This window comes from Schistocerca serialis, chromosome 11 (genome assembly GCF_023864345.2).
Source record: "Schistocerca serialis cubense isolate TAMUIC-IGC-003099 chromosome 11, iqSchSeri2.2, whole genome shotgun sequence".
Lineage (NCBI taxonomy): Eukaryota > Metazoa > Arthropoda > Insecta > Orthoptera > Acrididae > Schistocerca > Schistocerca serialis.
Window position 1 is genome coordinate 133,513,753 of NC_064648.1, and position 26,748 is coordinate 133,540,500.

The following is a 26,748-nucleotide window of genomic DNA, read 5'->3' on the forward strand; positions in this document are numbered from 1 at the left end:
TTTATATGCTGCTCACTGACTGTGATTCTACGCCCTGTTTCCACTGTGGCTTTGCCGTTTGCCCTCACGATCAAAGTGGTGGCACCACAAGAGGTGGACGTGGGTCAGACAAAGTGCAAGAGTGGATGCAGTTGTGGATCTGTCGGCAGCAGACACATCCTACAAAATGGGAATTGACCGTCTCAACTCCAAGTGGGATAAATGTCTCAATGTGTGTGGTGATCGCTTTCGAGTGGAAATATTCCACGGTCGCATTTTGGTAGGTATTCAGTTTCCATCTGACTGACCCACACAGTAAATGATCTTCGCTATTTGGGCACCAAAGTAACAGATCACAACAGAAGTAATGAGGATATAAAATGCAGATTGGCAACACTGGGAAAAACTTTTCAGAAAAAGGGCAATTTATGGGGAGTTGGAACACCTTACATTGACAAAGTTAAATTTCGTTGCTCAGCTTCCCTGTATTTCAGAAACCACAGCGGCAACGAACAAGAAACTCTTGCAGTGTCACACATTAAGTTCTTAGTGTACTGAACAAAAATCATTGCATTTCAGCCAGTGGTTTCAGAAATACAATCTTTTAACTACACAGCTAAAATTTTGCAAAAATTTTTGTACATTTTCCAATATAATTTTAATAATATTAGCATTACGTTTTTATTTTAGTTCAGTACACTCACTATATCTATGTCGCAGCTCCCTGAACATTTGAAGACTCTACTCCAACTGGTTCACGACATTTAAGAAATAATGCAATCAAAAATATTGAATTTTCAGAAACAGCTTCTAAAGTTTGAAATGAGTAAAATTTACTTCACATATTTTAAAAATGTTATTTTTACACGCTGCGATGCACCCTGTACTGTGTATCGTCCTCTTGATCATTTTCCGTGGATCTCATTCTTTTCTCATTTATGGACTCTTTGGTGGCCATTTCTGCCGGGTACCGTCCTTTATCGATTGAATATTGTCCAGTCAATGAAGTTCTCTGATGCAGTTTACTTGACGAATAATTCTCGTATGCTGTAGCACTTTCACCCTACAAATGCTGCCATCATTAAAAGCAATAACAACATAGCAGACACCACACATCCACTCACTTTAGTGTCTTCCTTCCAACAAAAACATTTTTTGGTATGCAAGTTGCTATAAAACTGACAAAAAAACTAATTCAGATTCTGAGTCTGCCCGTGCAGACATTTCTTAATAAATGAGCACTGAGCACTGTGATACTTAAACCACGAATCTGGTCCAGAAGGGCAAAGTTGATGTATTGGTCTGTCATATGTTGACAGTTTATGCAAGAAGGTAGCCCGTATTACCTGTCAAATTCTGAACAAATCTCCAGGTATTGTAATTCATCAATAATTTTGTCTGCCAGCCTACCCTTTATGACTTTACCATTACATAGTTTCTTGTTTCTCAACTTCCATGGCATGGTGCCCATCCTCTTCTGGATGTGATCCACACACTCCAGTTCTGTGATAATTTTATCACCATACGACCAAGCTGTAAACTTTTAGATGGCAGACCTCTCCCTAGTCCTGAATCGGTAGAAGTTGGTAAACGTCGGGAGGCTTCGGTAGGCACGCAGTTTCGACTGCTGCCAACATTACGTAGCTGACTGTGTTGTACGAGGTAGCCATTGCCGTCTGCTTCGTTACTGTTTTGCACTGTACTGTTCTGCGTGTTTTTATTGTGCAGTTGTGCTAAACATTATCAAAATGAGTGAAGAGGGAGTTGCTGGCCCATGTTGGGAGTTTTTTAGGAATACGCCCGTGGTTTTATATACTTTTTTAACACTTTTGCAAAACGTGTTGCGAATAGTGTTAGTAGTGAAGAAATAATAGAACAAAACGTCATGCCTGATGCGGGACTTTTTCACGCATCTCGATGTTTACCACGTCATATCTCCTGAATTATATGTCGTAAAGAGACATAAATTTGCTGGCGCATTTACTGATATATGTGGATACTGTAAGCGAAATATGTTGTGATTAGAGTTAATAGTAACGAAATAATACATTAAAACGTCATGCCTACTGCGGCAGATTTGCGGTACGTACTGAGAAAATGTAGTAAGCGACAACCTCTTTTCCTTTCATTATTTTGTGGGGGTGTCAGGGAGAAAAATTTTCGTAAAGGTTTGAAATTGTATGTAACGTTTCTTGCTAGTCGCTAAGTGCTCTCATTCTCAAATAGTGGATGCATAAATCTGGGTATTTTCCCGCGGTGGCATGACGTCATATCTCCTCAAGAATGTGTCTTATTTCTTTTCTTTTCAGCTAGGAACCTCCGTGGGCGTACGGAAAACAAATCACCAAAATTTCACCGCAATCGGATGAATGGTTTGGGAACGCACAGAGGGCAGACATACATACATTCATTTTTATATATAGAGATTGACAGTTACATTATACTATATGACCTGTTTAAGTATATTTAAATTTTATAATTAATAGTGTAACATTGTGGGGAATGAAATAAAATGAAAAAAAAAAAAATTGTGAGCAGTGGGAATCGAACCCGGGTCCGCTGCATGACAAGCCTTTACCTAATCTCTCTCTCTCTCTCTCTCTCTCTCTCTCTCTCTCTCTCTCTCTCTCTCTGTGTGTGTGTGTATATATATATATAAAAAATCTCATTTTGATCGTTTTTCGTTCGTTTCATCTGCTCGTTGCGGACGTCGCAAGACACCCGTTTCAGTTGGTCGTTGATCCATTAACTCCGTTTTTTTTTATTACAGAGAGCAGCTAACCCTCTGACAGAACACGCTGAGTTACCGTGCCGGCTGTGTACATGACGATTTCGGTTTCGTTTATGAACAACATTTAAAGCGAGTTTTACTTCCAAGCCTTTCGTCTGCCTTCATGTAAGCATGACGCGAAATTTGTAGTGCCAGAACTGCAACTGGTAGGCATGTCTTGTCCCCCTCCCCCAACAGCTCCTCTCACCTCGCCAGCCAATGCTTGCTTCCTCCTCTCCCCGCACTCCCCTCACAACTCTGCCGTCTTACATTTAGCACACTGTACACTGTTGTTTGCTTTTGAGTCACCATAACCTAAAAACTTAGAAAACAAACACCCATTTCATTCACGGGCAGATTGAAAATTTCAATATCTGCAGAGGCTTTCATTCATCACTTGGTCCTTCATAGTTCCTATCACAGACATGTTCTGCTTGGTTCACTGATTTACTTTTATAAAAAGTTCTGTCACAATCTGAAAGTTGATTACCTTTCCATTATCCACAATGACCATCATTATGGTGACGTGATCAAATTGGAACTTGTATCAATTGTGGGTGAGACTTTAGGCGTGTCGGTCATTGCCGGTTACTGAGGCTGTGTTGTGAGTAATTCAGTTTTAAAATGAAAGCCGAAATTGAGTCAGGCTGGATTACACTGAGTGACATGGTTCCTACATCAAAATCGAATCTCTATGCAGAGAGAAACCAACGTAAATTTATAATGCTTTGAGACAGGTGTGTAGCAATAGTGTAATGGATCATAGCACAGCATCACAATGGTCTGTCTGTTTCCTTGAAAGTCAGATAAGCACTGAGGACAAAGCAAGAAGGGGAAGGCCATCAACTGTAACCAAATACGCCTCTCATGTAACTGTTAACGAAATTTTAAGACAGGATGGACAAAAAAACGTGTGAGGCATACGAGGCCAGAATGTCTGTCTCTTCAGTTTACAGAAACATTACTGAGAAGTTGAAGATGAGAAAAGTTGCTGCCAGATGGATTCCACATGATATGAGTGAAGAGCAGAAAGCAAGTCGCAAATGAATTGCAAAAGAATTGCTTCAACATTTTCAAACAAAAGGAGAACAATTACTGAAAAGGACTTTTGCATTTGACGAAACCTGGCTGCAAAGTTTTTAACCAGAACTAAAGTCTCAGTCATCACAAAAGAAAAGTTCCGAGTCTCCATGCCTGAAAAAAAATACTGTTGCCAACAATCAAAGGTGAAACTGATGATCTTTGCATATGACACAAATGGAGCCACGGCTAAAACAGTGTGTCCCAGGGGACGTCTGTAACAGGCACATACTACAAGCTGTTTCTGCAAACTGTGATGCACCTGAAAATTCATCAAAGAAGGCCTGGCATGCTTGCAGCTAGTGCCCACATTTTGCACGATAGTGCATGACTGCATACTGCACTACCAGTGAGAGAAATGCTAGACAAATGCTTGCCCACCCACCATACGGTCCTGATATGAGCCCACCAGACTGATTTGCTTCTCAAATTGAAGGAACAACTCTACAGAAAGCGTTTTGATATAATTGATGCAGTGAGGTGGCCTGTTTGATCAGACAGTTCAACAATGAAGGTGCCTATCTGGAACACAGACATTGCTAAAACGTTGGGAAGTTGTCATAGGTAAAATGGAGATTATGTTGGAGACCTGTAGCGCTATTTTGAAAAATAAATTATTTCCATCAATTCTGTTTTACAGTATGCAATACTTTTTAAATGACCCTCGTATTACGAGTCTGATAGTGCTACCAACAGATAAATAACTTCTCCTTTGTAATATTGCAACCTTAAGTCTATACAAATTTATTTTATCTTGGAGTAAAGCATCTAAAATTTTTGACAGTCCAAACAGATGTAAGCAAATTGAAAAAAAAAAAAGTCCACGTCCAAGTTTACAAGTGATTTATATAGCATTTTAATAAGCAAATTGCAGATTTTATAATGGAATAAAAATCCAAAAAAATATGTTTCTATTCCCCCTAAGTGCTTCCAGGGCTTTTCTGAAAGGATACAGACAGAAGGAGAATCAAAGCTTCTGAAATATGGTTTTGTGGAAGGAAGCTCAAGTTTAGAGGGGTGGCAGATGAGGAGGTACTGAACAAAACTGCAGAAAACAGGAATTTATGGTACAACCTGAGTAAAAATGTGATAGGTTGATGGTACACATCCTGAGCCATCAAGGAACCATCATCAATATGGCGGTCGGTTGATTTGGGTGAGGGGACCAGATAGTGCGGTCATTGGTCTCATCGAATTAGGGAAGGATGGGGAAAGAATTCAGCCGTGCCCTTTCAAAGGAAGTATCCCGGCATTTGCCTGAGGCAATTTATGGAAATCACAGAAAACCTAAATCAGGATGGTTGGACACGAGTTTTAACTGTCGTCCTCCCGAATGCGAGTCCAGTGAGCTAACCACTGCTCCACCTCACTCGGTCATCAATTTGGTAATAGATGGAAAGGAGAAGTAGGGGAGGGGAAATTCTAGAGGGAGATGAAGGCTCGACTACAGTAAGCAGGGTGAAGTTGGCACGCAAAGATGGAGAGGATGGCACAGGAAAGATCAGCTCGCAGAACAGCAGCAGCATAAATCACATCCTGTAAAACTACACTGACAGAAAATAGATAAATCGTAACACCAAAAATCAGTTGTGTGACATGAACAAAAAAGTTGGGAGGCACATTTCTCCATCTGAAAGATGATGTCTATTAGAATTTTGCACCAATCACGTAAGAGAGGCACTAATAACGCCACTACGAGTGTGCAAATCAGGTTTGCTTCAAATACATGCGACAACAGTTGTGAGCGTTAGTTACCCTGAGGCTGGACACGATAAATCGATGTCAGCCACGAATGCCTTCTGCGACATTGCAGAAAGACTTGGCAGTGATGTAACCACTGTACATGACTGCTGGCAGTGGTGGTTACAAGAATGTACAGTGGCAAGAAGACCGGTCAACGGGGTGGAGGTGTGTTGTATTTTCTGGTGAAAGCCGATTCTGCGTTGCTGCCAGTGATGGCTGTGTGTAGGAGGTGGCTAGGTGAGTGCCTGCAACCAACCTGTCTGAAAGCTAGACACACTGGAGTTATGATCTGAGGTGCCATTTCATATGACAGCAGGAGCATTCTCCTGGCTCTCCCACGCACTCTGACTGCAAATTTATATGTCAGTCTGGTGATTCGGCTTTGTTGTGCTGCCATTCGTGAACAACATTCCTGAGGGTGTTTTCCAACAGGATAACGCTTATCCACATACTGCTGTTGTTACCCAACACGCTCTACAGAGAGTCAACAGTTTTCCTTGGCCTGCTCAATCACCTGACCTGTCTCCAATCGAGTATGGATGGGAGATCGTCGGATGACAACTTCAGCATCATCCACAACCGGCATTAACTATCCTCGTATTGACTGACCAAGTGTGACAGGCACGAGACTCCGTCCCACAAACTGATATCCGGCACCTATACGATACAATGCATGCTTGCCTTCAACATTCTAGTCGTTACACAGGTTATGAATATACCAGCATTCCACATTTGCAATGGCTTATCACATGCTTACATTAACCTGTCACTTAAATATGTTATCTGCAAAAAGCTATTTGCAAAATTTCATCACTGTACATTAATTATGTCTTGATGTCGGTTTTTTTTCCTGTCAGTGTATTTCAGTTAATATTTCACACCAAGTAGTTCAGAAACCTCATCTGCAACTGTATATTAACAGAAAACCTTTTGGAATTACTTACAGCTTGCTCCGAAATAAATATCTGGTGAGGCTTTTGAAAGTGGCCAGGTACTTCCAACATCTGCAATGAGAAAACAAGGCACAATGTCACTTTCAATAGCATTAGTACATTAACAAATTTTTGTGCAATATCTCAGACTTGAGACAGGCGAAGAAAATAGGAGCAACTTGATATCCCTGGATATGGTTACTATAACTATGATTGCTAGCAAACTGCATAGCTCTTTCAGAGATTCATGTTCTGACCTGATAATCACTTTCTATTACTGGCAAAATGTCAATTTCAATAAAATTTCACAATTCGTGTCAAATATTTTCGTAAATAATGTAGTCTATGAAACTTCATGGCAGATTAAAACTGTGTGCTCGACCGAGACTCGAACTCAGGACCTCTGCCTTTCGCGGGCAAGTGCTCTACCAACTGAGCTACCGAAGCATGACTCACACCCGGTACTCACAGCTTTACTTCTGCCAGTACCTCGTCTCCTACCTTCCAAACTTTACAGAAGCTCTCCTGCGAACCTTGCAGAACTAGCACTCCCGAAAGAAAGGATATTGCGGAGACGTGGCTTAGCCACAGCCTGGGGGATGATTCCAGAATGAGATTTTCACTCTGCAGCGGAGTGTGCGCTGATATGAAACTTCCTGGCAGATTAAAACTGTGTGCCCGACCGAGACTCGAACTGGGGACCTTTGCCTTTCGCGGGCAAGTGCTCTACCATCTGAGCTACCGAAGCACGACTCACGTCCGGTACTCACAGCAGAGCACTTGCCCGCGAAAGGCAAAGGTCCCGAGTTCGAGTCTCGGTCGGGCACAGAGTTTTAATCTGCCAGGAAGTTTCATATCAGCGCACACTCCGCTGCAGAGTGAAAATCTCATTCTGGAAACATCCCCCAGGCTGTGGCTAAGCCATGTCTCCGCAATATCCTTTCTTTCGGGAGTGCTAGTTCTGTAAGGTTCGCAGGAGAGCTTCTGTAAAGTTTGGAAGGTAGGAGACGAGGTACTGGCAGAAGTAAAGCTGTGAGTACCGGGCGTGAGTCGTGCTTCGGTAGCTCAGTTGGTAGAGCACTTGCCCGCGAAAGGCAAAGGTCCCCAGTTCGAGTCTCGGTCGGGCACACAGTTTTAATCTGCCAGGAAGTTTCATATCAACGCACACTCCGCTGCAGAGTGAAAATCTCATTCTGGAAATGTAGTCTATGTTCAATGGCGTATGCCTTTCACAGCATTTATTAAGGAAAGAACACATCAGTATATCGCTCATCAAAACATACCACAATGAAACAGTTACAATTTATATGGCAACATTAATTTGCTGCCAGGCAGCTCCTATGTAGAGTTACGGCCACATACATCACAAAAACTTTTATCAGCCCTTAAAGTTGGTTGGTCAGTTGGTAGTTAAGAGACTGAACAGTTCTTCGAGTGTTGAGTGCTATTCACTGCCCAAAAGCCTATGTGCCAGTTATGTGTACTGGACAATATTTGCTACTGGTAACAATACTGTACAACTGCTCCCATTGTCTTTTCTCACAGGTCTATGCAGGATGAATGCAAAATCCAGCAACAAAATTTCGGAGACTGTTTAGGGATATTTTCTGAGTATTTTGGCATTAGGGATCAGTTGTTTCCAGCAGCTGTTACAGAGTACCTGCATTTCGTTTGATTTCTTACTCATATTTGTTTCTGTGTCTATACTGCACTGAAAATATCTGCATAACAGTGCAAATGTCTACAATATGCACTGTGTGTGACTCGTTTCCTGACAAACTCGCCCCATTCACTCACGCTCGTTGCTGTTGACAACATCAATGCCCACTCTACTCTTCGCCCTCAAGCTTGCATTCAGTGCTGCTCCATTCCGTCTCAAGGTTGTTAAACCGGCAGAGTTAATTGTACATTGAGAGGACCTGGACGTTATGAAGGCTCAAAAAATTGGAAATTTTGTTTTTTTTATCTAGCATTTTTTTTCCGATTTTTCCTACTCTTCGAATATATGCTTTATGTATATTACCGCATCACTATTGTGTATACATGTCTTTTCAAAGCAGATGTGGCACATGTTCTTTAAATGCCTAGCTGTCAAACACGAAACCTTCACTAAAATGGAAACACACACACACACACACAAAATACCAGAAATTGTTATGGTAGTGTTGATTTGGGGGAAAAGACCAAACAGCGAGGTCATCGGTCTCATTGGATTAGGGAAGGAATTCGGCTGTGCCCTGTCAAAGGAACCATCCCGGCATTTGCCTGAAGCGATTTAGGAAAATAACGGAAAATCTAAATCAGGATAGCCGGATGCAGGATTGAACCGTCGTCCTCCCGAATGCGAGTCCAGTGTGCACGACCTTGCTCGGTGTGTTATGGTAGAACTAAAGCCAATATATGAAGATTGTTCAGATTCTAAAATACAGGAAAAAATTTTAGTGGCAAAACACAGAACAAAATGAAAATTTTTATAGTTTATCAGTAGTTCTGCATTTGAATTTATTGCTCATATGACACATTTCGGAATTTATCCCTCATCAGATACCTGCAAAAAGCAAATGCAAAAACGAACAAAAATTAGTAAAACGCAGTAACGGATAGCTATTGGGTTACAATCGACTAAAGTCGCTTGGCACAAACTCTACTACACCTACCTACAAGTGATTGCTGCACATAGATATGGCGTTTCAAGTTGCATGGGAAAGAAAAATTTGCAGACTGAATACACAATCTGCAGAGTGTGGACACTGTGTCAAATTTATTTTAGAAAATATTTATAGCTGCATTTGGGAGCACGTGCCAAAAATTATTTTTGTTGGCATGTGAACTTTCCAGATTGGTGTTCTGGTGTAATCACAAGTGCCAGAACGAAGATGGAGAATGCAAGACCAGAGAAGGCAGTGAGACGACATCAGCCAATAGTGCGCTGACCAGGATGTCACCACTATAGAAGCGGCATCTAGACGATGTGAATATAAGTGCCGCTCCTGCCAACATCAGGCAGACAGTATTAGCAAAGTAGTAGCAGAGAGCCCTATTATAGCAGTGATGTGTGATCCATATCAATTTCTTACATGGACCTTGTATACAGCAAAGGACTTTGATTGTTTGCATGTCGCCCATTGCTTGTAACACCTTCGTAAATTCAAGTTATGTATTGTCAAATCTGCTTTATTGAAATAAAACTATTAATGTTATTTGGTTGAAGTGTTGTATAGCATTCCAAGAACACCGCATCCTTTAGGCTCCCTCTACAAGATGAGTGGGCAGAACCCCACAATTGGTGTGATTGGACGTCATGAGGGAGTGACAAGCAGATTAAAAACTATGAGCAAACTAAGCATAAAAAAAAAGCTTCTATGAGGGTGTCACTGAAGTTGAAAAAGCTGCTGAAAGCTTGACAAAGGAAGCCAGAATAACAAAGAAACTAAGGAAATGAACACCCAGAATCAATAAGAATATGGAACTGGAAATGTTTGACACATTATCATTGAGAAGAAAATTACATGTAAATCTTTAGTTTCAATTTCCTGTAATCAATGTTTTTGGATACTTAGGTATCATTATCTAATCTAATATTAAAGCTATAGAAACAAAATTTTGAATGAATAATAAAACAGTGATTGGCTACACAGTGAACCAGATTATCTAACAATGTGTTGTTGTCGCTGCTGTGGTCTTCAGTCCTGAGACTGGTTTGATGCAGCTCTCCATGCTACTCTATCCTGTGCAAGCTTCTTCATCTCCCAGTACCTACTGCAGCCTACATCCTTCTGAATCTGCTTAGTGTATTCTTCTCCCTCTACGATTTTTACCCTCCACACTGCCCTCCAATACTAAATTAGTGATCCCTTGATGCCTCAGAACATGTCCTACCAACCGATCCCTTCTTCTAATCAAGTTGTGCCACAAAGTCCTCTTCTCCCCAGTTCTATTCAATACCTCCGCATTAGTTATGTGATCTACCCACCTTATCTTCAGCATTCTTCTGTAGCACCACATTTCAAAAGCTTCCATTCTCTTCTTGTCCAAACTAGTTATAGTCCATGTTTCACTTCCATACATGGCTACACTCCATACAAATACTTCCAGAAATGACTTCCTGACACTTAAATCTATACTCGATGTTAACAAAGTTCTCTTCTTCAGAAACGCTTTCCTTGCTATTGCCAGCCTACATTTTATATCCTCTCTACTTCGACCATCATAAGTTATTTTGCTCCCCAAATAACAAAACTCCCTTAATACTTTGAGTGTCTCATTTCCTAATGTAATTCCCTCAGCATCACCCAACTTAATTCGACTACATTCCATTACCCTCGTTTTGCTTTTGTTAATGTTCATCTTATACCCTCCTTTCAAGACACTATCCATTCCATTCAACTGCTCTTCCAAGTCCTTTGCTGTCTCTGACAAAATTACAATGTCATCGACGAACCTCAAAGTTTTTATTTCTTCTCCATGGATTTTAATACCTACTCCGAATTTTTCTGTTGGTTCCAACAGTGTATTAAATACTTCAATTGGAGCACGTAGCATGTTTTTAAATTATAAAAAAAAAAAAAAAAAAAAAAAAAAAAAAAAAAAAAAAAAAAAAAAAAAAAAAAAAAAAAAAAAACAACGGCCTCTAGGAAATGATAGATTGCTACTCACCATAAAGATGACACATTGAGTTGCAGACACGCACAACAAAAAGGCTTCCGGCCAAAGCCTTCTACAGTGGCATGTGTGAGTGAGTGAGTTGTGTTTGCATGATTTGTGTGTGTGTGCATGTGTGTGTGTGCGTGTGTGTGTGTGTGTGTGTGTGGTGTTAATTCTGATGGAGGCCTTTTTGGCTGAAAGCTCAGTTGCTCGACAGTCTTTTTGTTGTGCCTATCTACAATTCAACATCTCCTCTATATGGAGAGTAGCAATCTATCATTTTCATACTATTATTCTCACACTGTTGATATGCAAACCAGGAGAAGGAGGAGCCTACTGTGTAATGTCTTGTTGACAATGAGTGCATTAGATATGGAGCACAAGCTCGGATTAGGGAATGAATTTGGCCGAATTTCCGTTGTTTGACTTACAGAAAACATTTTTTTTTTTTAAATACACAAAACGAAAAACTGGTAAATATTCCTGCTTTATTCTTTTAACATGTTAATAATTAAAAGAATAAATTTTTTAGACGCTCTATTTTGAAAAGTACCTAAATAATAATTACACATAATTTTGCATGTACAATTAAAATCAATTTCCACTTCTTTATGAATTTTACAGTATTTCAATTCTTGGCACAAAGAGGTCACAATAAACTAATTATTTGGATAAAGTTTCATTTTGGTATCTATTAAAGTTTTACGTTACTATGTTTCAAAAATATCAGCAAAAAATACAGACACTGGCATCCAGGTTCCCTTAAAAGTGATAAACACAGCAGTATGGATACGTGTGCTAGTTAAAGAGTTGATCGATATGCACCTCACGTGTGAGTTCACCGAATGAAATGGAGGAGCGTCACAACAACACTATGCCGAGTTGTTCCCGCAGCAACAGCAACCACAACACTATGTTGAGAGGTGGATTACTCTATTTTCTGTTGGATGTCTTGCTGATTGTCTATTACAAGCTTAATCACTGCTGTGAATGTATGTTAAAAGAAATAGGGCAACTGGGGTTGCAAACTGAACAAACAATAATTACAATGTTGCTCTGCTGCAAACAATCAGAGACCACAGAACCCTTATAGCAAAATACTCAGAAAATACCCCTGAACAACATCCAAAATATTGTTGGTGGAACATGTGTTCATCCTACATACATTGAAGTGACAGAAGTCGTGAGATAGGCATATATACCAGGTGATCAAAAAGTCAGTATAAATTTGAAAACTGAATAAATCACAGAATAATGTAGATAGAGGGGTACAAATTGACAAACATGCTTGGGATGACATGGGGTTTTATTAGAACCAAAAACATACAAATGTTCAAAAAATGTCCGAAAAGATGGCACTTCATCTGATCAGAATAGCAATAATTAGCATAACAAAGTAAGACAAAGCAAAGATGATGTTCTTTACAGGAAATGCTCAATATGTCCACCATCATTCCTCAACAATAGCTGTAGTCGAGGAATAATGTTGTGAACAGCACTGTAAAGCATCTCCGGAGTTATGGTGAGGCATTGGCGTCGGATGTTGTCTTTCAGCATCCCGAGACATGTCGGTCGATCACGATACACATGCAACTTGAGGTAACCCCAAAGCCAATAATCGCACGGACTGAGGTCTGGGGACCTGGGAAGCCAAGCGTGACGAAAGTGGAGGCTAAGCACACGATCACCACCAAACGACGCACGCAAGAGATCTTTCACATGTCTAGCAATATGGGGCGTTTTTTTGGTTCTAATAAAACCCCATGTCATTCCAAGCATGTATGTCAATTTTTACCTCTCTATCTACATTACTCCGTGATTTATTAAGTTTTCAAATTTATACTGACTTTTTTATCACCCGGTACGCACACACGCGCGCGCGCCCACACACACACACACACACACACACACACACACACACACACACACACAAGGTATTAAAGGGCAGTGCATGGTGGAGCTGTCATTTGTACTCAGGTGATTTGTGCGAAGAGGTTTCCGACGTTATTATGACCACACAATGAGAATTGGCAGACTCTGAACATGGAACGGTAGTGGGAGCTAGACGCACGGTACGCACCATTTCGGGAATCATTACGGAATTCAATATTCCGAGATCCACGATGTCAACAGTGTGCCGAAAATACCACATTTCAAGCATTACATCGCACCACGGACAACGCAGTGATCGACAGCCTTCACTCGACAACCGAGAGCAGTAGTGTTTGCGTGGAACTGTTAGTACTAACTGATAAGCAATACTCTGTGAAATAACCACAGAAATCAATGCGGTATGTATGATGAACGTGTCCATCTGGACAGTGCGGCAAAATTTGGCATTAATGGGCTACGGCATCGGCAGACTGACACGAGTACCTTTGCTAACAGCACAACATCACCTGCAGTGCCTCTCCTGAGCTCGTGGCCAAATCGGTTGGGCTCTAGATGACTGGAAATTCGTTGCCCGGTCAGATGAGTTCGGAAGAGCTGATGCTCGAGTTCTTTTGTGGTGCAGACCCACATTGTCAACAAGGCACTGTGCAAGCTGTCGGTAACTCCATAATGATGTGGGCTACGTTTACATGCAATGGACTGGGACCTCTCATTCAACCAAACCAATCATTGACTGGAAATGGTTACGTTTGCTTACTAGGAGACCGAGCAATGATGGAATTTTTATGGATGATAATGTACCAGGTCACAGGGGCAGGTTGAAGAACATTCTGGACAGTTCAGGCAAAGGATTTAGCCACCCAGATAGCCCGACGTGAATCCCATCAAAGATTTACGGGATATAACTGAGAGGCCAGTTCGTGGACAAAATCCTGCATCTGAAACACTTATGCGATTATGGATGGCTATAGAGGCAGCACGGCTCCATATTTCTGCTAAGGACTTTCAACAACTTGTTAAGCCCGTGCCACGTCGAGTTGCTGCTCTACAGCGGGCAAAAGGAGATCCGACATGATATCGACATGTATCCCACGACTTGTCACTTCAGTGTAATGTTATTTTCTTGATATCAAAATTACTGGAAGTACTGGAGTTAGTGTCCACCCCCTGGTAGCTGAGAGGTCAGCGCGACAGACTGTCAATCCTAAGGGCCCGGGTTCGATTCCCGGCTGGGTCGGAGATTTTCTCCGCTCAGGGACTGGGTGTCGTGCTGTCCTAATCATCATCATTTCACCCCCTCAGGCGCGCAAGTCGCCGAAGTGGCGTCAAATCGAAAGACTTGCACCAGGCGAGCGGTCTACCCGACAGTGTAAGCCCTCGCCACACGCCATTAATATTATTATTACTGAATTAGTCCCTCTTCCAACTATAATTTATCATAGATCCCTCGCAAAAAAAACTGTGTCCAGTAAATGAAAGAAAGCACAGTTCACAACCCGTACATGAAGGGCACTAGAAGTGATCGACAAAACTACAGTTCAATATCCCTGACACCGATTTGTTGTAGAACCTTAGAACATATATTGAGCTCAAACATAATGAGGTATCTTGAACAAAATAACCTCCTCCATGCCAACCAACACGAATTCTAAAAACATCAATCTTGTGAAACCCAACACGCACTATTCTCACATAATGTATTGAAACCTTCAGATGTGGGCAGGCAGGCACGAAGATGTAGTATTCTTTGATTACCAAAAAGGATTTCACTCAGTACAATGCTGATGTTTATTATCAAAAATATGATCATACGGTGTACCAAGCAAAATCTATGACTCTACTGAGGATTTCTTGGTAGGGAGAACACAATAGGTTATTTTGGAAGTAGAATCATTGTCAGATGTAGGATTAAGTATGGTTGTGCCCTGGGAAAGTATGTTGGGACCTTTGCTTTTCAGGTTGTATATTAATTACCTTGCTCATACTATTAACAGTGACATTAGACTTTCTAAAGGTGATGCAGTTATCTATAATGAAAAGTACTGTTGCTGGGTTGCTTTAAATGTTCAGAAGTATTGAACTGTGTAGTCCCCCCCCCCCCCCCCCAAAAAAAAGGTTGGAACCTGTGACTATAAAATCAAGGGGTCACAGTTGGAATCGGCCAACTCACACAAATACCTGGGAGTAACACTTCGTAGAGACATGGAATGGAATGTTCATATAAGCCCAGTTGTGGGTAAAGCAGGTGGTAGACTTCAGTTTACTGGTAGAATACTGAGGAAGTGCAATCAGTCTACAAACAAGATCACTTACAAATCACTCAGGCAACGGGTTCTAGAACACTGCTCAACTGCATGGGCCCCATGCCAAATATGATTAACAGGGGATATTGAACATGTACAGATAATGGCAGCACAAATGATCACAGGTTTGTTTAATCTGTGGGAGAGCGTCACAGAGACACTGAAGGAACTGAACTGGAAGACTCTTGAATATAGAAGTAAACCACGCCAAGAAAGTTTGTTAACAAAGTTTCAAGAACTGACTTTAAATGATGACCCTAGGAATATATTACAATCCCTCACCTATTGCTCACATAGGGACCACGAGAATAAGATATAAGATTCGAATAATAACAGGATACGCAGAGACATACGGCCCATATGTAATTTTACTTATGTTCGAAACAGGCTTATGTCTGTTGAAGTTATTTTATTGGTCTTGACGCAGCCATTTTGGGCTGACATTTTTCATTTATTAGTGTGTATGACTTCTGAAGAAAGCTATATTATTATAGCAGAAACCATGGCCAAGGTTTAAAATAAACATAATTTAGTGCAACTGGGGGCTATCTTTCATCCGAGACAATTTCGTAAAGGTAGCTGTTGTCACTGCCATGATGAAAATAATCCTTAATGTCAGTTTGTCACACAATTCTTGAGCATACTCTCAGTTCGAATATAATAAATTTCCCAGAGACAGGAAAGCTCCTGACCGAATATCAGTGTGGATTTTGAAAGCATTTCTCATGTGAAAATGAGCTTGCCATTTTCTCGCATTTTATCCTACAAACCATTGATGAAAAACAACAGGCAGATTCTAAATCCCCAGATTTCCCGAAAGTGTTTAACATGGTGCCCCACTGTAGACTGTTAATGAAGGCAAGAGCATACGGAATAGTATTTCCCAGGTATGTGAACGGCTCGAAGACTTGTTAAGTAACAGAACCCAGTATGTTGTCCTCAATGGTGTGTGTTCATCAGAGTCAAGGTTATTGTCAGATATGCCCAAACAAAAGTGCGATAACACCTCCTTATTCTTTGTATACATAAATGATGCAAAGGATAGGGTGAGCAGAAATCAGTGATTGTTTGATCACGAAGATGAGGTTGTGCAAAAGCGTCGTCATTGAGTGACTGTTGGAAGATACAAAATGTCTCGGACAAAATTTATAGTCGGTATGATGAATGGCAGCTTTTACTCAGAGTGCAAGTTACATTACAATTTAAGCTACTGCAGATGACTATGAAGCCTGACTATCTATGTAAAGACCTTTAATTGCTTGCAAAAGTTTGCCTCCTATTCCATAATCTCGTAGAACAGACAATAACTTCCTCCTAGGAACCCGGTTATGAAGATAAGGTAAGAGAAATTAGGGCTTGTATGAAGGCATATAGACAGTCATTTTTCCAACAGTATATGCAGGTGAGCAAGAAAGGAAATGACCTGTAGTGGTACAATGTGCCAGTAGTGGTACAATGTGTCCTCCACCATACACATGTGGCTTGCGGAGTATATAAGTAAATATAGAAAAAAATAATGTCTTAGAATATTAGTGCACAGTCTTTTTTCAGCTGTGAACTGTGGTTTCACATTGTTGCTGTTCTTTTACACAACTACTTATAACTTTATCACGTCAGTAATAATGGACAAGTTTACAATACATCTGGTCTTGTATGGCAGAATGTCTGGGTGGCCTCAAGGAAAACGCCATGCATAAAGGTATTGAGCAATGGAAGTAACAAATGCAGATGTGTATTGAGTCAAATAGCTCCTATTTTTAAGGCAACAAACCACTATATTTGAATTCACAAAGGAACGCTCTACATTGATGGTCAGAATTAGTAATAGTGTGGTTCTGGTTGCTATCGATAACATCATCTGCAAGAACTAAATGACATATTATACAGAAGACAAATGACCCCCATCAACACTTGAAACATAGAAACAAAAACACCCCATACAGCATCTAAGTAACATTACGCCACTTTCAACAGATGGTTTTTTCACTGGACCCTGTGTTCCACACAGAGCTCTTCAATGTCCTGTTAAATAAGGCAGTCCAAAAATTACATACAAAATTAAGAAGTGGGAAGGTTTATAGCACAACACAGTTCAAAGGAGGCAATGAAGACAGTAGACAGGAGAAAAGAGGAAAGAAAAACGTTGACAGATAACGAATTGGAAAGTTAAGTGAGCAGCTTTTTGTGGTTGTCAGCTGTCCAGTAGCAGAAGAAAACACTTTGGAAAAAATAACGTTTTGCCAAATCGAGAGCTAAGGAAATGGCATTGCAGAACAGGGTCATAATAGTTAAAGCAGTTGTAATCTGCCATGTATACTGCTCCTATAGGATTCAAAATTATCTACAAGCTATCAATAATTTAAAAGTCATGGAAATCAAAATAAATGTGGACTAATGTATTGCTGTTACATGTAATTTCATAGTGATGCTTCATGTTCCTCTCCATCAAATATATCTTAATGTTGATCACAGGAATGGACTGTCACATTCACTGAATAGCAGCTTTCCCTGCCTTACAGTCAATGTAAAACGACTCAGGTATGCAAGTAATGGTCCTATTAACGAATAACCCATTCATCAACTCGTTAAAACGATGGCCGAAAAACTATGACAAGGCTTCCTCTTCATAACATGAACTATTTCTGTGCTGCAATCACTCTCCTTCCAAACCTTAATACTGTCAGAAACGCATAGAAAATTCAATATTTTCAAGTAGCGTTACCAGCATAAATATTGCTAGGAATTTAAATTTATAGTATACTCGGGAATAAGACGGATTTATTATGACAAAATATCTGACAAGGTAACACCTTATCAACTTTCTAAAAACTTTAATGAATAAGCGTCACTTGTGTGAAATTTTCTAATATGTTTCAAGTCCACTTACGCCATTTGGGTAGCTTTGCGAATTGCCCTGCTGATTTTTCTTATTGGATCCTATTTCGTCTAATTCTGCCTTCCACATATTGTCTTCTGCATCAGCAAAACACATTAATTTCTCGTTGAATTTAAAGTGTTGGGATTGTCTGTAAGGAGAAACAGTTTTCGTTCGCTCGCTTTCCGATCGACGTTGGGCAACTCTAAATTTACACAGCCTGAATGGTATAGCATCTGGTGTTAGTCTTGGTATTTTTCTGGGATATTCTTTAAGTTCTCCATTATCGAAAACTCTATCTGTTCGAATTGTGCACGATTCCTCAAAATGTTTAATGCATACACGAAGTAAATAACTAGAGTCAATTTGGATGTGCTTAAGCCAGGCATTACGGCGTTTTTCATCAGATGGCAAAGAAAACATTACAGTTCGTTCGTTTTCCAAATAAGCATTCGACAGACATCCTATAACACTACATTTACGTGGCATTGTTAAATTCCACAAATATAACAATTTTCATATAGTGCATTACAGCACAAACACTGCAGAATGCAGTGGCTGACGGGAGCATGCGATTCGAAAGATGGGCCGCTAGTCACTCATTTTCGGTCGCTGCCAACTTTAACAATCAAACTTATTTCTCGAATTCGATCTTTACTGTTTGGGCAATGTAAACTGATATCAACGGTTTTCTGTTTATTTCTCTGCGTTAAGGTACTTTCACACGAAAGAATCCGTGTATGTATCCGTGTCCTCTACATCTATACTCTTCAAACCATTCTGAAGTCTATGGCAGATGGTAGGGGCACTAGTTATTTCCCGTTCCATTCATGCGTGGAGCGTGGAAATTTCTTTAAATGACTCTGTGGTGTCACTGCCAGACACCACACTTGCTAGGTGGTAGCTTTAAATCGGCCGCAGTCCATTAGTATACGTCGGACCCGCGTGTCGCCACTGTCAGTGATAGCAGACCGAGCGCCACCACACGGCAGGTCTAGAGAGACGTCCTGGCACTCGCCCCAGTTGTACAGCCGACGTTGCTAGCCACGGTTCACTGAGAATTACGCTCTCATTTGCCGGGACGATAGTTAGCATAGCCTTCAGCTAAGTCAACTGCTACGACCTAGCAAGACGCCGTCACCCAGTTATATTGAGATGATAATACTGTATCAACAAGACCAATGTTCACCAATTGTGGATTAAAGTTCAGTATTCCAGCAGCTACGTACTTTTCTTTATAGCATTCATTACGTATCCTGTTTCAGACCTCACGCCAGCCTGCGTGAGTTTAGGCGCGTGCCTTTCGGCTTCCTCTCATTGTGACTTGGCTGCCTTGCCAAGTCACAACAGACTCTGTGCATGCTACAACTAACGTAACCTTGCGCTCACGATCCTATGGGTGCGCTAACTTAGGGGGCCGTAGTATATTCCTACAGTCATCATTCAAATCCGGTTCTTGAAACTTTGTAAGCAGGCTTTCTCCAGATAGTTTATCTTCAAAAGTCAGCCGGTTCAGTTTCTTCACTCTCCAACGGATCAAACAAACTTATGATCATTCGTGCTGCACTTCTCTGTACATGTTCAATAGCTCCCATTAGTATTACTTGATGCTGCCTCCACACACTTTTAACAATATTCTAGAACGGGTCACACTAGTGATTTGTAAGCAATTTCCTTTGTAGGCGGACTACATTTCCTCAGTATTCTACCAATAAACAGAAGTCTACCACCTGCTTTACCCACGAATGAGCCTATACAATCATTCCATTTCATATCCCAAAAAAGTCTGTCATCCAGGTATTTTATGAATTGGCTGATGCCAACAGTGATTCAATTTTTTTTTTTTTTTTTTAACGTTTTTTGAAGTGCACAGTTTTATATTTCAGAACATTTAAAGCAAGTTGCCAGTCTTTGCACCACTTTGAAATCTTATCAAGCTCCGGCTGAATATTTATGTAGCTCCTTTCAGATGGTACTTCATTATAGACATCAGCAGCATACGCAAAAAGTTTGAGGTTATTATTGTCTGCAAGGTCATTAATATATTAGATTGGTAAATACACTTGTAGTGGTTTTCCACAAGTTTAATAAATACAACACATGCACTTGGTGGGTGAATGTATTTGTAGAATTTTTGCATACATTTAATAAACAACAGATACACATAACAGAGACTTCATTCAGCAATAAAATATTCTCCTTCACTATTTGTAACAGTCTGCCAATGCTGGAGTAACTTTGAATTCTGTGACTGTAGAAATCATGTGCTTTTGAGGCGAAGAATTTGTCAAGCCCGTTCAGGGCACATTTTCATCCATAAAGGAAGTTCATAGGAGGTTGTTTGCCAGGGGGCGGAAAAGGTGAAAATCTGTGGTGCAAGACCAGGTGAATAAGATGGGCACACAATGACACCCCAATCCAACTCCCGTGCAGTGTTTCTTGTCGGTCTATCAGAATGCCAGCCGGCATTATTGTGGAGTAGCATCACGTCACGCCATCTTCCCGGTCTCTGTTCTCGGACTGCGTCTGCAAGATGTCTCAGTCGCTGACAATAAATATTGGCAATTGTGGTTAAATCTCAGGTAAGCAATTGATAGTACACCACGCCATCGCTGTTCCACCAGATGCAGAACATTATCTTTTGTGGATGCACGCAGGTCTTAGGATAGGAATGATGGGTACTGTTCACGAGCCAATTGGTAATGAGCAAGCTGAGATGTACATATACGATTTTTGTTATTTTGGCTTAGAGCAAAAGACACCCACACACCCAATTTTTGAAACTTACACCTCGCATGCATTTGTCGCACAATGCTGGAATGATCACAGTTCACCATATTTGCCAGTCCTCGAGTACGCTGATGTGGATCATTGTGGTCTAATGTGTTTAAACGATCTTCGTCAAACCCTAAAGCTCTTCAGTGTCACAGTGATCTTCCTTAAAAAGAGAAAACCATTTTCTTGCCGTGATCTGTCGAATGGCATTATCTCCGTACATGGGGCAAATGTTTCTGGCTACCTCTGCTGCTGTCAACCCTATGCTAAACTCAGAAGAATATGTCGTATAATTTCCAAGAAACAGTGCAAATTGAAATTGCAGCCTCATTATGAGTGATACACACTATGTCATAAAAGAATCTGGACACCCCTAAAAACATATGTTTATCATATTAGGTGCATTGTGCTGCCACCTACTGCCAGGTACTCCACATCAGCAACCTCAGTATCATTAGACATCGTTAGAGAGAAGAATGGGGCACTCTACGGAACTCACGGCCTTTGAACGTGGTCACTTGTGTCATATCTATCTATCTATCTGTCTATCTATCTATATATCTAAAAACACAGATGATGTGACTTACCGAACGAAAGTGCTGGCAGGTCGATAGACACACAAACATACACATGAAATTCAAGCTTTCGCAACAAACTGTTGCCTCATCAGGAATGAGGGAAGGAGAGGGAAAGACGAAAGGATGTGGGTTTTAAGGGAGAGGGTAAGGAGTCATTCCAATCCCGGGAGTGGAAAGACTTACCTTAGGGGGAAAAAAGGGGTATACACTCGCACACACACACATATCCATCCGCACATACACAGACACAAGCAGACATTTGTAAAGGCCTTCTTTCTATGTATTCGCAATACATTACATTTATCTATGTTAAGGGTCAGTTGCCACTCCCTGCACCAAGTGCCTATCCGCTGAAGATCTTCCTTCATTTCGCTGCAATTTTCTAATGCTGCAACTTCTCTGTATACTACAGCATCTTCCGCGAAAAGCCGCATGGAACTTCCGACACTATCTACTAGCTCATCCATATATACCGTGAAAAGCAGTGGTCCCATAACACTCTCCTGTGTCACGCCAGAGGTTACCTTAACATGTGTAGACGTCTCTCCATTGATAACAACATGCTGTGTTCTGTTTGCTAAAAACTCTTCAATCCAGCCACACAGCTGGTCTGATATTCCATAGGCTCTTACTTTGTTTATCAGGCGACAGTGCGGAACTGTATCGAACGCCTTCTGGAGGTCAAGGAAAATAGCATCCACCTGGGAGCCTGTATCTAATATTTTCTGGTCTCATGAACAAATAAAGCGAGTTGGGTCTCACACGATCGTTGTTTCCGCAATCCATGTTGATTCCTACAGAGTAGATTCTGGGTTTCCAAAAACGACATGATACGCAAGCAAAAAACATGTTCTAATATTCCACAACAGATCGACATCAGAGATATAGGTCTATAGTTTTGCGCATCTGCTCGACGACCCTTCTTGAAGACTCGGACTACCTGTGCTCTTTTCCAATCATTTGGGACCTTACGTTCCTCTCTAGAGACTTGCGGTACACGGCTGTTAAAATGGGGGCAAGTTCTACATCTGTACGTGAGACTTTCACACTCCTAAACATGCCTAGGTCCACTGTTTCCAATGTGATAGTGAATTGGAAACGTGAAGGGGCACGTACAGCACAAAAGCGTACAGGTCAACCTCGTGTGTTGACTGACAGAGAGTGCCGACAGTTGAAGAGGGTCATAAGTGTGTACAGGCAGACATCTATCCAGATCATCACACAGGAATTCCAAACTGCATCAGGATCCACTGCAAGTACTATGACAGGTAGGTGGGAGGTGAGAAAACTTGGATTTCAAGGTCGAGTGGCTGTTCATAAAAGCCACACATCACAACACGACACCTCGTTCGGTGCAAGGAGCGTAAAAACTGAACGATTGTGAACAGTGGAAAAACGTTTTGTGGAGTGACGAATCACGGTACACAATGTGGTGATCCAATGGCAGGGTGTGGGTATGGCGAATGCCTGGTGAACGTCATCTGTCAGGGTGTGTAGTGCCAACAGTAAAATTCGGAGGCAGTGGTGTTACAGTGTGGTCATGTTTTTCATAGTGGGAGCTTGCATCCCTTGTCATTTTGCGTGGCACTACCACAGCACAGGCCTGCACTGATGTTTTGAGCACCTTCTTGCTTCTCACTGTTGAAGAGCAATTCAGGGATAGCTACTACATCTTTCAACATGATTGAGCACCTGTTCATAATGCACGGCCTGTGGCAGAGTTGTTACAAGACAATAAGATGGTTCGCATGTTCCAAGAGCAGATTATTTAATTCATTCAGACCCAAAAATGAGTGATACACCAAGATCTGGTCTTCAGGTAGTTGACATGCTGATCGGACGTAAAAGCAAAAATTTGCCATTAAGAGAAACTGTGACAAAGTGTGAGATGTTATGGAAAACTTCTTTGGATCCTATGAAATTAGACGACTCTTGGAAGAAAAGCAAATAAGTAGTAGCACATGTCTAGATGGTCCTGGAAAAAGCATTTGATGACTCTAGACACGCGCAGAGTGATCTTGCTTATAACATTAATCATAACCAAATTAAATGAAGGCAAGTTGGAAGATGACTATTGCTATTGACTCATCACGAGCAAATTTAACTTAAATGAAATGAAGTTCCCAGTTAGTGAAGAGTGGATAGGAACTTTGATCCAGACTGGATTATTTGATCATTATGAACCTACAATAGTGGCACTCTCCCAGAAATCCCATTAACATAAAACTACTACAAGAAGTCAAACCTGAAGATGCAAACAGAAATGATGAGTCAACATTACACCTAAATAAAAGTCATACAAAAGGCATTATTAAATGCTACATGTACAACAAACTGAATCATATTCCCTAGCATGGGTGAAAAGAGAGGAAGCTTGTCAATAAATAATAATTAAACCTTTCTTGCAGAAGATTCAATATGGTCTCAGGAGAGACCGATGTCGTATTTATAAGAGGCAGTTAAATGAAGAAGTAAATAAAGCCTTTGTAAATCACTGTCCTCACCCATCCAGCCCCTTCCCTACCCTACTCCCATTCCAGCGCTACATAGCCGTCGTTCCACCACCACATCCAGTCTTTTATTTTTTTATTTATTTCTCTCTTTTTTTTCTGCTACTTACCACTCCCCCCTCTTCCCTGCCCGCCACCCAACCTCCAGCACTTTACTGCCCGCCATCCCCACCATACTATCACTACCCCTCCCCACCCCCACCGAGCGAAGTGGCGCAGTGGTTAGACCCTGGACTCGCATTAGGGGAGAACGACGGTTCAATTCCGCGTCCGGCCGTCCTGATTTAGGTTTTCCGTGACTTCCCTAAATCGCTCCAGGCAAATGCCGGAATGTTCCTTTCAAAGGGCACGGCCGACTTCCTTCCCCATTCTTCCCTAATCCGATGAGACCGATGACCTCGCTGTCTGGTCTCCTTCCCCAAACAACCTAAACCAAACCTCCCCACCCCAGCCTCCTCCTTTCCCCCATCCAGTCGCCACTCCCATCATGCAATGGTGTTGGTGCTGGTGCTCGCAGTGTGGTTTCAGTTGTCTGAGACTGTAGTCGTGTGTGTGTGTGTGTGTGTGTGTGTGTGTGTGTGTGTCTATTGATAACAAAGGCCATTGGCCGAAAGCTTTAAATGTAAAAATCTTTTTGTTGCACCTATCAGCGACTCAGCATCTCCACTATATGGTGAGTAGCAACTTCTCATAATATTGGATTTCCCATTGTTTCATTAAATAAACTGTTTATTATTTCATGTGTAATCACCATAGCTGTAAATACATTAATCCCATTGTGAGACAAATCAATCAATGGCTTCATGGAAAAATGTTTCAGGATGCCTACAGAACCAAGACTGGACACAGGTGTGTACCTCTTCAAACAGATGGCCACAGAAGTCCTTCTTCAGGACTCCAAAAATATTGAAATTGCCTGTGATTTCTACATTCTGGCATCCTGAAGGAACAAATTCGTTGCTTTTGATTTGCTTTTCATGAAGAGGTCCACACCTCAGGCCAATCTTGATTCTGTAAACAACCTCTAACATTTTTTCATTAAGCCATTGACTGTTGTGTCTCACAATGTGATAAATGTATTAACAGCTATGATGACAACTTCTGAATAACAAAACAATTTATTTACGTTCTTTCATCTCTCTTGTTTTCATTTTAACTGCCACTTACAGATTTTTGTGCCTTGACTCGCATCACTAAGATGGATGGAAGCTTCAGACTGCCGAGTCATGTAATAGCTCTGTGGTCAGTGTAGCAGATGATGGATTTGTAGTAGGAAATTCTGAAAATGTTGATCTGACCTCCTGTACTATGATAAAACAGTAGAGGTACAAGGGTCTGACGTCACTAACATACCAAACTCAGCCATGAATATGTCCCCAGTTAGTAAAATTGCAAGCAAAGCAAATAACATGACCTTTAATTTTAAAAAGGGTGGATTTATTAACGATGTAAAAGGTAAACTGACTGCCAAATCATTATCTACAAATGGCATCTATTGTTTGATTACAAGTGAAATGAAACAATGCTACTACAATAAAGGTAATGGATTTCTATGGCATCACAAGCTAGGACCCATGAATAGCGAAGTATAGTGAAGTTTTCAAAGGTTTCAAAAGGATTAACTGAGGGTATTGTGTTTTGAGGATCCCTGTACGATATGCATCACAGAAAAATAATCATGTCTCCCTTTCAGTACTAGCAAAAGGAATACTAAAAACATCTTGGACTTGGTACATTCTGATTTATGCCAACCAATGTAAATTGCATCTTTCGGTGGGAGCCTTGATTTTTCTCACATTTATTGATTTTTCAAGGTACAAGTTTGCCTATTTTTTGAAGAAAAAAAAAGTCTGAGGTCACACAGAACTTAATAATGTCAAAGTCATGGTAGAAAAGAAGACTGGCATAAACATTAAGAAGTTGTAGTCTGGCGATAGAAAGGAATGTGTCAACTATGAACTAAAAAGATTTCTCCTTCTGAATGTAGCATATATCAGTTTATAATATGATAGTCTATGGGAAAATCAATGGAGTGGTCTCGTACAAATTCACGCAAGAAAGAAAAAATTCAAAACCACACCTTCTGCTGGAAAAGTTATGGCTACGGTGTTTTTCGATTCTGAAGGACTATTGCTTGTGGACATCGTGCCGAGTGGAACCACCATAAATTCTGATGCATATGTGACAACACTGAAGAAACTTCAAGCTCGACTGAGTCGTGTTCGACCACATCGGCAAAAGCAGGATGTTTTGCTGTTGCATGACAATGCACGGCCACATGTCAGTCAAAAAAATGCGGAAGCGATCACAAAACTCGGATGGACAACACTGAAACACTCGCCTTACAGTCCTGACCTGGCTCCATGTGACTATCATCTCTTTGGGAACTGAAAGAATCTCTTCTTGGAACGAGGTTTGAAGATGATGACTCCCTTGTGCACCCTGCCAAACAGTGGCTCCAACAGGTTGGTCCAGAATTTTACTGTGAGGGTATACAGGTGCTGGTTCCAAGATGGCGTAAGGCAGTTGAAAGGGATGGAAATTATGTGGAGAAATGAAAATATTGTTCCTAAAAGATGTATCTACACACTGTAAAACCTTCAAACATGTAGAATAAAAGATGGATTTAAAAAAAAAATAGTGTGAATTTCTTTTTGAGTAACCCT

General features: G+C 41.0%; 1 protein-coding gene across 4 annotated transcripts in view; it reads right to left on the minus strand.

Moving 5' to 3' along the window:
• Positions 1-26,748, minus strand: part of LOC126427382 (uncharacterized) — a 420,537-nt gene that overhangs the window by 368,511 nt on the left and 25,278 nt on the right. For all 4 annotated transcript variants that reach the window (XM_050089736.1, XM_050089734.1, XM_050089737.1 and 1 more), the window contains exon 3: positions 6,517-6,576. In XM_050089736.1, the coding sequence (XP_049945693.1) occupies positions 6,517-6,576 (60 nt within the window). The remainder of the gene's footprint in view (positions 1-6,516; positions 6,577-26,748) is intronic.